The 14,477-nt window shown below is 38.8% G+C and overlaps 1 protein-coding gene across 2 annotated transcripts; it reads left to right on the top strand.

The window, feature by feature from the left end:
• Nucleotides 1-3,303: 3,303 nt before the first annotated feature.
• Nucleotides 3,304-14,447, top strand: LOC119546045 (sodium/hydrogen exchanger 9B2). 2 transcript variants are annotated; one of them, XM_037852070.1, is made up of 6 exons: nucleotides 3,304-3,520; nucleotides 10,131-10,451; nucleotides 10,648-10,756; nucleotides 11,914-12,171; nucleotides 12,664-12,836; nucleotides 13,063-14,447. In XM_037852070.1, exons 2-6 carry the CDS (start codon nucleotides 10,143-10,145, stop codon nucleotides 14,341-14,343), a joined length of 2,130 nt encoding a protein of 709 aa, XP_037707998.1. In that variant the 5' UTR covers nucleotides 3,304-3,520; nucleotides 10,131-10,142; the 3' UTR covers nucleotides 14,344-14,447. The 2 variants fall into 2 exon arrangements, with proteins under 2 accessions (XP_037707998.1, XP_037707997.1); XM_037852069.1 differs by lacking the exon at nucleotides 3,304-3,520 and adding an exon at nucleotides 9,951-10,047.
• The last annotated feature ends 30 nt before the right edge of the window (nucleotides 14,448-14,477 follow it).

Raw genomic sequence — 14,477 nt, 5'->3', positions numbered from 1 at the left:
ATAGAACGTTGATGATATTTGTAATCGCTATTACAATTAAGAACTTATTAAATCGTTTAATACATATAAGTTTTATGAAATAGATATAAGAAACGGATATCATTTTCACATAAAAATATTGACAGATGTTATTGCGCCTTAAAGTATGCAATTCCTTTTTACGGCGTAGAAGGACGGGTACTCCTAAGTCGGATCACTTATGCTTGAGACTCCTATTTGTTTTTGATGTCCCTTAGAAGGCGGTATCCTCGATTGTACCTGGCTCTGGTGATTTGGCTCCGCTCTTGTTGTGGGTCGCCAGTGCTGAGGGCTGAGATGTTTGTCTTGTTTTTCCACGGGCGACTGTCTGAAGTGCAAATTTGCTTTAATTATTCCACGACAACAACGGCAGCATTTGCAGCGGGTTGTGACTCAAATTCAGACACTAGCCTTTGGACCCTCAAGCAGCAGCCGCCTACCTACATCCTTCTGTACATCCTTTAGAGTGGACCCTAAGCGGATAAAAATGGAAAACAAGACAGACTTAAAATATCCAAAAGGTGTGCTTTGTGTGGGACCTTTAAATTCTAGTTTAACAATTTTTCAACATGTTTGTCGTAGTAACGGTGAAGAACGTTGTATGCATGTACATATGGCGTATGAGTGATGAGCTTTAAAAATATCGAAAGGAAAGTGTTTCCGGGGGCCACAAGCAAACCTGCTTGTACACCAATTTATTTAAATTTAACATATATACATAAATGTACACCTATAAAAACGTATTAAGAAAGGATTTAAATTTTATAAGGATACATAAATATTATGGTCATTTTATTGAGTGGGCTAAGAAGTTTAAACCCACTTTTTTAAATATAATATATAATACTATATTATTTTTAAAAAACCTGCCCACTGTTAGCATTAAGTTTACAAATAGTTGCTAGCACTATATAAATAAATAAAAAATTTAATAAAAACCATTTATTTTTAGGTACTTATAACATTTTATTTGTATTTTTATAAGATTTGTAAGCATGGTCCATCTTAAGAGTCACACATGGAAGTCCGTAACCACATATTTATTTTAAAATATTTAAAGCGCTTTGCAAAATAAAATTCCTTCAGAATTGGTGACGTTATTTTTTTGTCACATGAAGGCCTCTTCTTTAAGGGGGTGGCGAGGTAGGTCCTCAGAATTGTGTTTAGACTGAGGTTCACCCAAATGCCCACATTTCAGTGGCTGGCGGTGACAACGACAACAACACTTACTTATGCAAGCCCCTTGCCGCACAGGACTTACTGCCCCCCCGCAGGCAGGACTCGCTGCGACATTGAGTGACACCTTGTGCGCTCGTGATCACCGCAGTTTCTCCCAGTGTACAAAGCAGACAACATGACACTAGCCCGGCTTCCATCCAACCAACCAGGCATCCAACCAACCGAACTGGCTCCTCTTGGGTGGCTTCGTCGCATTTGATGCCTGACATTGTTGGCAGTCGATATTGGTTGTAATTAGCTTTAATTGAAATTGCTCCATTCCCGTCCAGCGATCCCGGAATATGTGTGTTCTGTGTCTCCGTCGAGGGTGTGTGGCTCCGTGATTTGGGTTTTAATGGGGAAAATGTTTGTAATTTCGGCAAAAGTTAATTTATGGAGACCCCCAAACATATCCCTGACCCAGCCACCTTCTTTGCTCTGACGCATTTTACGGTTGCCGTTTGCCACTCAAATAATTAGAGAAGTTCCATGCGAAAAGTTTATACATTTCTGCAAATTTTGCGGATTGTTTGAATTCAATTGATTTCGGCCATTTAGTGTGGCCGAATCGGGGTATGGGAGTGCGAAAACAATATGCAGATAGACAGAAAATAGGTAAATATATTGCCGGAAATTAGATAAACAAATTTACAATAAATATTAAATGCCAAGAGTGAAACCAATTTTAATGGTATGCAGACCTCGCATTATGCGGGCAAAAGTCAGATTTATACAATAATAATCTCTGGCTGGAAGTGACAATAATAATTTTAACGAAATAATCAATTGGAAGCACAATTTTGTGTTCGCTTTGCGTATATCATTGTTTTTTCCCTAATAACTCGTATCATATATGTACTTTTATAGCGCTAATCAAAAAAAGTTTACCCAAGTGAATTGCAATGGAAATCTTTGAAGAGTTTATGGACACAAACACAGTTTATGGCGCAGATATCAAAAGGAATACTATTCTCTGTCTGTTGAGGAAAAAAATCTGGGAACTTTTATCAGTTTTGGATGTATCATGATTTGTCAGTAAGAATTAGGCAAGGTAAATAAGCGAAAATCATCCATTTAGGTTTTATGCAAATGCTAAACAAATAAACAGACAATTTTGTTTATGTTTGCCTATTCCGAATGATTAATCTAGTTAAATATTTGGCAAAGTATTTGGGTATAAGGGAGCTAATAGAATTATTGATAAGCATGCCGAGATACTTAACATTTAAATCAATTAGATGGGTAATAAACAAATTTACCTGCTTCCGCGCTAAATTCAATTTGTCTCAATTACCAAATCCCCTAGAAAGTCGATGAAACGATGGGGTAAACATAAAGTCGCGACCATATCAAAGTGAAATTATTAGCCAGGCCATAAAACCATCAAACGCTTTCGATTTTCGATTGATTGAACGCTTCAAGACTGACTAATTAAAGAAAAACCAACCTTTATCTGGAGTCATCAATCATTGTTTTATTGCATACTTTTTCATGTCATATATTGGGCCATATAAGTAATGTATTTTCACACCGCCGAGTACAGTTCAACAGTTATGACATTGCATTCGCCATGGTAAATTCTGAATTGAATTTATAGCCAAAGCAATTTGTCAAGTGGCTTGGGAAGCGACGAGGAAATTATTTTGTTGACCATTTTATTGGTCGTAGTATACGTATTCCTCGAGGGCCTTCGGCTAGAGATATAGCAGTGCAGTGGCAAATGGCCATATAGATGGCTTATACTATTGGCTACCGATCGACTTGATTTACGCCCTATCCGAAGAGCGGGCTTTGGCCCACCTTCATTTTCAGGTGGGTGGATCGTATGGGATCGTAGAAGAAGATAAGATGGACAGACTTACAGCGATATGGCTTCGTACGACTCGGGAATTTGGAGAGAATGAATGAATAAGTGAGTGAGTGCGAGAGCGGATTGAATTCGATTCAATTCTTGCGATCGTGTTTAAAGACCCGTGCGTATGTGTGCCTATAAAACGCTTGCAGGAATTTGCAGCGATTTAGTCGTCTTTTCAACCAGGTTGCGTATCGTCTTCGTTTTCGGCTCAGTTTTCAGTTTTCCGCTTCTAGGGAACGCCTTATGTGAATATGAAAGTAAAAGTTTCCGCAGTACGACTTCGGAGTCTTAATTAATTGACAACACACACTCTTCCGAGAAAGAAGTGAAGTAGAATCCAAGGGGAACAACGAAAAGTGACAAAGTGCTAAAGAGATTGGAGACATCAACGAAAGTTGTCTAATTTCCTGCCTGCCATCTGAATACAAAGTAGGTTTCAACTTATACCCACCTTCAAGTTCAGTGGCTGTCATAAAGTAAATACTTAAGATATCTTGCTTTTCTGACAGTACGTGGTTTTTTTTTTGGAGACTCCAATTAAACGCCAGAAAATAAGAAGCACAAGTGCAAATGCAAATTACACTCGCTTATGATTAAAACGCCCCGCTTTCGGCTTTGAGCTGTTATTAATTTGGTTTACTTTATTTACGTTTTGCTGCACATTTGCATATTGGCCGAAATTAATGAAATGTGAATGATTTCTTAATGAACTCGAATCGAATGCATAAGAATATTTTATTGCATGAGGAAAATCAATTTGCGTACCACCAATTGTATTATAATTTAAAATGCTACAATTCGAGTATCTCAAGCGGGTTAATCCATTAATGTAAGCAGTGAACCAGTTCCAGAACGTAATAATTTGTTTCGGAATGGAACAAAAGTAATGCGAAAAGAGAATGAAACAACTACGCAGTGCGTGGAACGGAACTGGAAGTATATTATATTTTATATCATAATCAGAAAATTTCTTCAGACCGGAATAAAGATAAAACTATATTGTTTTGAATGAGTTTTGTAATGGAACCTTTTAGTTTTCCATTTATCAACTAGAGCACTTTATTTTGCACCTTTTTATGTTCAATATATAAAATATTATATAACTAAAATATTGAATTGTTTTGTTAGTATTAATATTTTTCGATATTTGTTACAAATTCTGTGGACCTAAACACATTCATATTTAATTCACATCAAACTGTGCCGCGTGCCAGAAAATCACTTTTATGGTATTATAAAAATACCAACCATAAAGTTGAATCCATCCAAAACAACTCCAAAATACTAATATTTAGGTTCACAATTAGGCTTAGATAAACAGAGGAAGTTTCACCCAGACCGGTGATAAGGCGGCCGTACTTAATGTAAAGGAAATACATGCATAATTAAACGAGAAACCCAGAACGAATCTTATCTTATGCCTCGAAAATTGGGCCAATAAACACTTACCACAATTAGCAGTTGTCAACGCGACTAATGACAAAGGCCAAAGCCAGACAAAACGAGTGGAGAACAGAGTGAAGTGGATCCGACTGGGGATTACAGATATTGATAATGTTTTAATAAACAATTCCCAGCAATTGAGGGAGATAAACAAAAGACGCCGTATGTGGGAAAATACCTGAGTTTAAATCCAAAAAGAAGAAAGGGGTAATCGAAAATGAAAACGAAACCAAAACCGAAACCGAAACCGATCATATAGAAATAACATTCATGGCTGATTGATATTCGAGTGGAGTGGGTCTGTTAATGAAACACTCGTAAGTGGAGTAATCACACATATTTCGCGATCCGATCGCAATCGTGGAACCAATTTAAAGGCAAGCCGACCCGATCCCGCCTGCGTATTTAGCATTCGGAATCAATCACAATTCACACTTTGCCACACGGTAGTTGGGGTAGTAGGGCAATACAAGCCAATTAACTCATCCGGCGGTACGATAAGGGGTTCCCGAGTACCAACCACCACCCACCTCTCAACTCCCCTTATCAATCCACATAACGTTAGCCATTCGATTTTTATGATCGGCTCACTCAAGTGCTTTGTGGATTTTTATTTTCTTTTTTCCCTCGATTTCATCTTTATGGCTAAATCTTTTTCCTATCGACCGAGCGTTTGTCAGATAAGCCGCTAACATATTATATTATACGGATTTTCTACATGCTGCGATCAATCATTGAAAAGTCTTTTATATTTGCAATAAATTGATGCAAATATACAACCTGAGATAACTTTGTGAATGCTTGGCCCCGAATGGCTCCATCGAGTTCGGCTGCAATAAAATATTCGGCCGATGCCATCTACCACTTGATAACATCAATCGACCTCTATTTAAAGAATTCTCCTTAAATTTCCTCGAGGAATGGCATAATTGATCAGTAGTTCCGCGAAAATGGAGCTGAGAGTTGGAGACCGTCTTCATTGACGTCAGTCTGAAGTTATACAGGCAGAAACCAATTCGTGGTAATAAACTCTGTTTTATTGATACCCAATTAAGAGAGCTTTGAACTGCGATCATTGGTCTCATCAGGGAAATAACCGATATCGTAGGGTTTTTAAAAATATTCCAAGAAATTAAAGAATCGGGGTTCGGAAAATATCGCTACTAAAAGGTTACATAGAACTTTTTCATGATTTTTTTTTTAATATTTCGAGTGATATTTTCTACATGATTTCGTACATTTTCGGTACATTTTTGCTTAGTATTATAAAAAAACAACATTTCAAATATATATAAAACTCTCATACTTAGACCACCTTTTCGAAGCATTATAGAAACATTTCCATCCGATGGTTGTGATAACTGGTGATAGGATCATTGAAAAATAATAATGTAAATTTTAAAATCAACTAACTGAATAAAGGAATTGGAACACAGAAGATTTTACGAAAAAATGGACTCTTAATTTTTAAAATTATAAAAAATAAATATATGTCAAAATCCTTCGTTCAAGTAGCATTTAATAAAAATTTAAAAATAATGGTTCATAACTTTTTGAGAAAAAATCTATTTTCATTTTTAAAACCCCTAAGAACTAGGAATTCTTATTAGGATCTAAATAGGATCAAAGAAATAAAGAAATGTAAAAATTGCCACTGAAAAGTAAACAAAAAACGGATTTATTACTTATTTTATTATATGGGTGTATTATTTAATTATTATATGCTATGTCGCTTTACGATTATTGACTATTAATAAAAAAAATATCAAATTATTTGATTTACAAGCATTAATTCATTGAACATTCGTCATAGATATAGTTAATTAACAATGCCCTATAACTGGCTAATCGTAGCCGGAAAAGGCCCAAGGGAGATTAGCCAAGTGTCCAATATCATCATATCTGCCAGTCGGCCACATGTGACTCTGGGTGATAACAATCCGTAGAAATAGCCAGCTAAGTTTTCCCTCCATTTGAATTCGTGGTGATTCAAGTGATTTGTTCTCAAAATTTACACGCTCCCTGCACTCAAGTGCTTAGGGGATTAATTGTGTAAGAATGCGAAACTTATTATCTCTGTTGATTATCTATTATTGAGCAGTTTCCTAGCAATCGATTAGATTAGTACTTTAGTACAATAGCAATGGAAGAAAAACAATAATGCCAATAACAAAAGCAAAATCGAGGAAAAGGAATGCGTTTGCTGTCTGGCCGGGTTTGAAAGTGAACAACGTCACTGATGGCTGATACTAAGCCAACTCTGGACTTCTCCAACCATACCAAAAAGAAACCTACCAACGCCATTTCAAAATCGGTGAAAAATGTAAATGCTTTTGGCCCTCATTTGGCCGTAACCATTGTGCAATCGGGCTTGAAGTGTTGGAAAGGAAAACCTTTTGGGCCAAAAACGGCTTGGCTGTGCTCGTGCTTAGTAATCCGGGCTCCCCAGCTCTCTAGCAATCCAACTGGCCGACAACCGCTTCGGCCAACTGACCCAAGCTAACTAACTACTTCGAATTTGCTTATGCCTTGGCCAATTCGATCTGGCAAACATGTCACGTAGAATCATTCCACGCTGTTGTTCATTCGTTGGCAATGCAAAAGGTTTTTTGGTGTGGGTGCAAAGTGGGTTGGAGTAATGATGGGAGAGGGGCAACCTCCGGCAAGGTCAAAAAGCGGCAAAACCGATGAAAGCAAAGCTGAATGCAAAAATGATTCACAAAGATTTGGGGAAAAATACAAGAGACCCCAAACAACAATTAGCTGTAATTATTCAATCGAAAGGGCTTTCGTAAGGGTAACAATTAAATCCATAAACTTAATAAAATGTATAGTTATGGGTACATCTACTAAAAATATTATTGTCCATTTAGATGTTTGGAATAAAATCTTTTCAAAATGAACCAAAGTAGTAAATGTATTATGTGGAACCAACAAATAAAACAAATTATTATTTTGGATTAATAAAATGAAAATATGAAGGATCGTGTTACACCTTTCGTTTACTATTTTAGTATTTATATTTATTTTAAAAAATATCTCGTCTGATTTTTATAAATAACTTTTAAAAACTATAAGTCCCTAGAAGGGTTATACTCACAAAAACATTTTCTGTCGTTAAGAAATTGTTATTCTCAGATAGAACTTGGACTTCCCAAAATATTTAAAAAAAAGTCATAGCCGAAACCTGTATTTATCGATACCCTACATATATTTGTTGTATTAAGGTGGTGAGGATGTATAACCAATGTAATTCTGTAGTCAGGCAACAAATTTAATGCCTATTAAAAGATTGTAAAAAGCAATTAAAACCCTAATCCCAAAATAAATTGCCTCTCAGAGGATTCCCCCGAGTTATTCACCCTACAGATGACCTGTAGATGGTTTAGCCTATTGGTGCACACTTACGGTTATATAGCCAAATATATTTGCTTATAAGGCTTAAAACCCCAACAGATGACACACGAATGCTAATTAAGCCGCTTTGTTCGCCATTTGCTCGCATGATAGCACGTGACGATGATATGCCGATGATGATGATGATGATGATGTGTCGAAAAGTTTGTCAACTCGGGTCTGATACCAGACACGCGTCAATTAGAGCTCCAAGCCCCTCAAAAAGAAAAAAAAAGTCCAAAATCCGAGTCACTTGAGTTTTCAGACAACGCTCAAGATTAAGATGGTCATCATATCCGAAATGCTTGCGGCACTCGCGCTCCTTAGGTGACTGTCCAAGCATAAATATTGTCTAAAACAATTTTATCACAGCAAATTACTCATATCAATAGCAGACTTTTTGTTGAATCGGCGCTAGTTAGAGGTGAAAATTGAAAACATTGAGCGTGTCTGGGCAATTATGCAGTTGTGATTGCAAATAGACTTTTTCCTACCCCAACCTTCCTGATATCAACTACTGTCTTCCCCTTTTCTCCCCATTTAAGTCTATATTTAGTGCTCTAATCAGAGCGTGAATAAAGTCCACAATGTTGCACATTGTTTAATGACAAAGTAATTTTAATTAATAAGATCAGCATACTTGAACAGCGCTTTATTATATGGTAAAGATATCATGGTTTCTTCACCCCTTCCAAGGTTTTTCTCATCTCAATCTCCTTTGGTTCCTGAAATCAATTTGTTCGCATTTCAGACAGACTTGTCACCTGCCATTTGTGTGAACCATAAATTAGCAAATTGAATAACGAAACTTTCGAACAACTTTAGGGGCGGCTAAATAAAAAAAGTTACCATTTTAAATCAACATTTTGCCAGGCAACCAACATGCCTGTGGCTTTGTTTGATTTCAGCTAACGAACCGCATGACTTGATGTCACATTTTGTTCTACTCGCCGCAGAAGCGAAAAAATAGCAAAAACAACAGAAAGCCCCGAAAAACAAATAATCACCGAATGTATAAAATAATCAATTCAGCCTCATTATTTCGAGACGTCGCGACGCGACGAGAAAAAAGTGGGAAAAAGAGGCAAACAATTAAACCCAGCTCACGTGAATTTATTTAGATAAAACGCGTCATAATTGAACGTAAAACAAATGGCTAAAAACTTCTTGGTCATCAAAGCGAGAACCGACCAGGTTTTTACATACTCATGGGAAGAGATATGAGTACATATCCGTATCATGTGTCTCTTTCGGGCCGGGTGATATAATTAAAGCTAATTGCTGTTAATTTTTATTGAGGTTTTTAGAAGTTTTTACAATATTTATTTAATATTTACGTTAGTCTTTAACATTTTCACAAGTTCACAAAGGCACTGCGAGAAATATACCATTTTACATACATAACACCAATTTATTTTAGTATTTAATATGCTTAGTATGCATTGTGGGATCTATTAATACCTGTACCTTAAAGAGTTTTAAGGTTCTTTAGATTTTGTGAATACCCTTTCTGTTCTTATCCTTATAAATGGTATAAGCGGCTTGATAGGTAATGTTTAAAATTCAGGCTTATAATATACACATATAATTTATATATACCTTGAAGATCAATAAATTAACAATATTTTAGCTCTCAAAAAGCAATTAAAATAATGGTTCACCTTTCTAATAGACACAAATGGAAAGATTTTATGTTACAATTTTGAGTTCTAAACCCCTTAATCTTTATTTTGTACCACATAAAGTTACAATATTAAATAAATAAATTATTATAATGGTGAATAAATAAATAAATTAATATATTTGGCGAATAACTAACTATATTTTTGTGTCTCCATTACCCTTAAAATAACTATACATGTTACCTCCCTTGACTGTGATGAATAGCTGTTTGGCTTTTTAATTAGCGCCTCGCCATTTCCCTCAGTGTACTCAGCAGGTGTCCGTGTGTGAGGGCTTTATAGAGTGAGTGTGTGTGTGTCCACCTGCAGCTGGCGGAGTGCCACCGAGTGGTAATGAATTTATTTCATTGCTAAACGTCGAACGAGATAGTTGTTAAAACTCGCGTATCGCTTATTAATAATTTTATACGTTTTATACGGCGTCAGATGTTTAGTGTAAGCTTTGAAAAGCCATTAATCTAACCATAAAACCAACGATCGAGTAACGATAACTGATCATAAACGTTTCGTTTCGCCAGAGCCATAAGACGATGACGGCCACGGGAGAACCAGGAGCTCGCGAGGATCCCTATATCCCCGTCGGAGGTACTCCGGCGACCATAACCACGCCGACGACCATCATAGCTCCAAGCCCGATCCTAGTGCCCAGCGATGTGCCCATGCCCAATTCGAATGGCAGTGGCAATGGCAACCACAAGAGCACCATTGTCATCGAGAGCCAACCCAAGCGACGGGTCAGCATTATCTCTGATCCGCCAGCGATCGGTGGGACTGGAGGTCTAGGTGCTGGATACGATAATCCCGCCTATGAGCAAAACCCGAGGCGTAAAATTTCACAGGTGAGTGGGGAGTTCATTAGACGCAGACGATTGCGATCGATTCGGTTGATGGGCGCATCGTAAAAACGGATTTTCCTGTGTTCCTGCCAATATAATCTCTTAATGAAAATATTTATGGCACACGCTTCGAACTTGGGGCTAACGATAAGGGTTCGTCATTCAGTTGGAATAACCTCGATTCGTATTCCCATCGCAGACTTCCACACACTCGCACACGGATATTGGACCGGCGCGAAGGAAGAGCATTCTGAAGGATACAGTGCCCCATGACAACGAAAGTGATCGGGCCTCGACTCATAGCTATGGTAAGTGGTTAAGTCCCAGATCCAAAACGGACATCATCTAGACCCTCGGTTTATAAGCATAAACTTTGATACAGCAATTATAATGTTTTTCTTTTATTTTTTAACACCTCTAAAGTTTTTGATATATTTTAATAAATACCTCTAAAGTCTACGTCGTACATTGTCTGCAGCTAACTTTTCACGCGTGCAGTGGTATTATTCCGAGCGGACACGTTTTGAAAATTCTATCTCAGACGCCTGAATGAACTTAAAAATTCTTTTGAAGACGTGCAAAAATGAGTATATACTATTTATAAATATATGTGCCGTACTAAATTGAATTTAAATTGACCTCAAGTTGGTAGCTCTTACCTACCAAATGATTTACATTATGTGTTTAATTTGAGTGATACAACTGCCATGTTATAAAATAAAAATAAAACTTTCTAACAATTTATGTAGAAGTGGTTAAAACTAATTGTAGAAACTAATTGTTTAAAAACAATAACTTAAAATGTGCCCTTATATAATTATAAAAATTGGTAAACTTTCTAAAAAGCAGTTAAATCAATAATCAAAATCAAATTAATGTACCTACATTGAGTCATAAAATATAATATAATCATACTTGTAGACATTCAAAGATTGAGTATCTAAAGTTTTTACCTTTAAATAGCATGCTATACTATTTTAGTCGGGTAAATATTATGTTCGTTGGTCAATCACTCAGACTTTACCACATTTGGAATTTATTCAATGTGTATCTCCTAAATATGATAGGAAGTTTCCTATTAAGCCGGCCCCTCATTGTCACGGTCTCGTTGAGATTGCGTCTTGAATTAGCCAGTTAAAAAATGCAAATATCTCAAGTTCAAGCGACTGTTTGATCAGGGGCTGCGGTTCTGCGTCTATTTCATTTTCCAGTTAACATTATCAATTAGCGAGACGGGGGAAGTGGGCTCTACCAATTCCCAATATTGTAGCGTAGGTCTAGCCTTTGACGTATTCCCATTCGGTATGATATTATGCCCATAGTTATCACCTAATTAGAGATCCATAATGGCTGACGAGATAATTTTCCTGAGGTCTGGTGAACTGAGAGCTAGGTGCTTCCGTACTCAGCGGTATAATATTGATAATACATTCATTAATGATTACGATACTTTCTTGTTTCACAGAAAACTATCGACAGAATGCGCTGGACGTGCTCAACTCGAAGTACAATGGCCACCAGATGGGACACACCTCCGGGGGCGACAGCAGCAATGGCGGGGCCAACTACGTGGAGGAGTCCTGGATGTACACATTCTGTCTCAAGTGCCGCGGCGAGGAGCCATCTGCGTCCTGGGAACCCCCCTTCTGGCAGAAGATCTTCCCCTACCCACTGTGCCCCACTTTCAGAACGGTATCTCGTCTAATTTCCATTATCCTGATTGGTGAGTAAACTGTTGAAATGGTTCTCGAAAGCGTAGGGTACTACTAGCTAACGCAAATATCACTAGGTTAGTGTTTACTCAGGGAAAAAAGTTGGTTTTTCTGGTGGCTATCAGCTACCATAAATTTAATCCGCGAACTTTTTAAACTGATATTTATGTGACGGCTTTTAAATTGTATCAAGTTTTTAATGCATTATTGAGCTTGATATGTTTTATTAACGAGAGCGAGAATGGAAAAGTTAAAAAAAAAGTTTCCTGAAAATTAAAATGATCGTTTTTAATTAAGCAAACACTTTTTAATTGATATATTCAAAATCTACCGACCTTTAACTTATGATATCTGTACAGTTCTCAAGTTTTTTCTAAGCCATTGCATTGCCATTCATACATTTGACTAGTCTTAGCCTCGAGAGGTTTGAAGCTATTTTCATAATTTTATATCTCAATAAAATATAAAGTTTTTTAACTTTATAACAATATTCTTTATTGCAGGAGTCCTTATCTGGGTCACGGCCTTTGTGATTATTGGTGACTCGGCTGCCCCTGGAGGACAGCTGTTTGGCCTGGTCGTTCTCACTGTTGCCGCAAATTTCGGTGGCTACCTGATATCGCTGACTACCTTGCCACGTCTAATTGGCATGCTCATGGTGGGCATTCTCTTCCAGGTGGGCTATTAATGATTAGTGTATTACTTATAATCTTAAAAAATTATTAGGTTGATTAATTAGTCCTACTTTTAAATATCTAAATAACTATTAGAGTCCTTTCCCTTAGTTCATAAATAGGGATTTCAAAAGAAGATGTAAGCAATCTTCTAAAATAGATATTTGTATTCCTATACCTATACCATCAAAACTGAAAATGTTTTTTTACCAATTCTATAATTCTCAGAACGTGGGCTGGGCGAATATCGATGGGGACTTCTCCAAGGTTACGGCCCACCTGCGTAAATTTGCTCTCACCATTATCCTGACTCGAGCTGGTCTCGAAATGGAGCCGGAGGCCTTCAAGAAGGTGTACAAGACGATCCTGAAGCTGGGCATCATACCGTGGTGCGTGGAGGCGGTGGTGATGGCCGTGATGTCGCACTTCCTGCTGGATCTGCCCTGGATCTGGTCCTTCCTGCTGGGTTCCATCATTGCTGCCGTGTCGCCGGCTGTGGTAGTGCCCTGCCTGTTCCGACTGCGAACCAAGGGCTACGGCGTGGCCAAGGGTATTCCCACCTTGGTGGTGGCCGTGGCGGGAGTAGATGACGCCCTGTCTGTGGCCATTTTCGGCATCATCAGCACGGTAATGTTCTCCGACAAGGGTCTGGCCTATCAGATCGCCCAGGCTCCCGTTTGCATCCTGGGCGGCCTGGGCTTTGGCGTCGTCTGGGGATCGCTGGCCCGCATCTTTCCCGAGAAGGGTGACGCCTACGTGGTGCCGCTGCGGACGCTACTCCTCTTCACTGGCGGCCTTATGGCCATCTACGGCAGCGAGGAGCTGGGCTTCGAGGGAGCCGGACCCCTGGCTGTCGTCTTCTCTGCATTCGTTTCGAACCTGTTCTGGTGCAAGGACGGCTGGGATGTGGAGGACAATCCGGTGGCCACTGCCTTCGAGATCTTCTGGATGATCTTTGAGCCGATTCTATTCGGTCTGACCGGTGCCACCATTAAGATACGCGAGCTGGACTCGCACACGGTGTCCGTTGGTGCGGCCTGCATCTTCACGGGCGCCATCCTGCGCATTTTCACCACGGCGGGCATTGCATTCGGCGATCGCCTCAATACCAAGGAGAAATTCTTTGTGGGATTGTCGTGGATGGCCAAGGCCACGGTGCAGGCTGCCCTTGGACCAGTGGCCCTGAAGCATCTCGGGGATGACGCCACGGACGAAGAACGCAACTGGGCAAACATTGTGCAGACCATCTGCGTGTTCAGTATCGTGTTAACAGCTCCACTCGGAGCCATCCTGATCTCGGTGACGGGCACCAAGCTGCTGACCAAGACCAAGCAGCCGCAGGATCTCAGCGGCTGGCGACGCAGCCACCGTCCTTCCATCCGCGACATCAGCATTATCGACGAGGAGGAGGAGCGCGAGGATCCCGAGATCCCCGAGGACAAGGAGACGCACGACAACACGCTCAACAACGCCCACATCCCCACCATTTCCTACACCTACAACACATAGTCCCGCCTTGTTGTGTCAAGAATAATGTTGATTGTTTTCTTATTGTACACTAGTTTAAGCGGACCCCTACATTCCGAAATAAATGATTAAGTTAATGATTATAATTGTGGGTCAAGAATATCATTTATAATAGT

This window comes from Drosophila subpulchrella, chromosome 2L (genome assembly GCF_014743375.2).
Source record: "Drosophila subpulchrella strain 33 F10 #4 breed RU33 chromosome 2L, RU_Dsub_v1.1 Primary Assembly, whole genome shotgun sequence".
NCBI lineage: Eukaryota > Metazoa > Arthropoda > Insecta > Diptera > Drosophilidae > Drosophila > Drosophila subpulchrella.
This window is presented reverse-complemented; position numbering and strand designations above follow the sequence as displayed.

What these genes read in the sequence shown, in the direction of transcription:
- LOC119546045 (XM_037852069.1), top strand. An exon ending in GGCCTCGACTCATAGCTATG is followed by an intron (nt 10,757 to 11,913) that starts GTAAGTGGTTAA and finishes CTTGTTTCACAG; the next exon opens with AAAACTATCGACAGAATGCG. An exon ending in TGGTGGGCATTCTCTTCCAG is followed by an intron (nt 12,837 to 13,062) that starts GTGGGCTATTAA and finishes TATAATTCTCAG; the next exon opens with AACGTGGGCTGGGCGAATAT.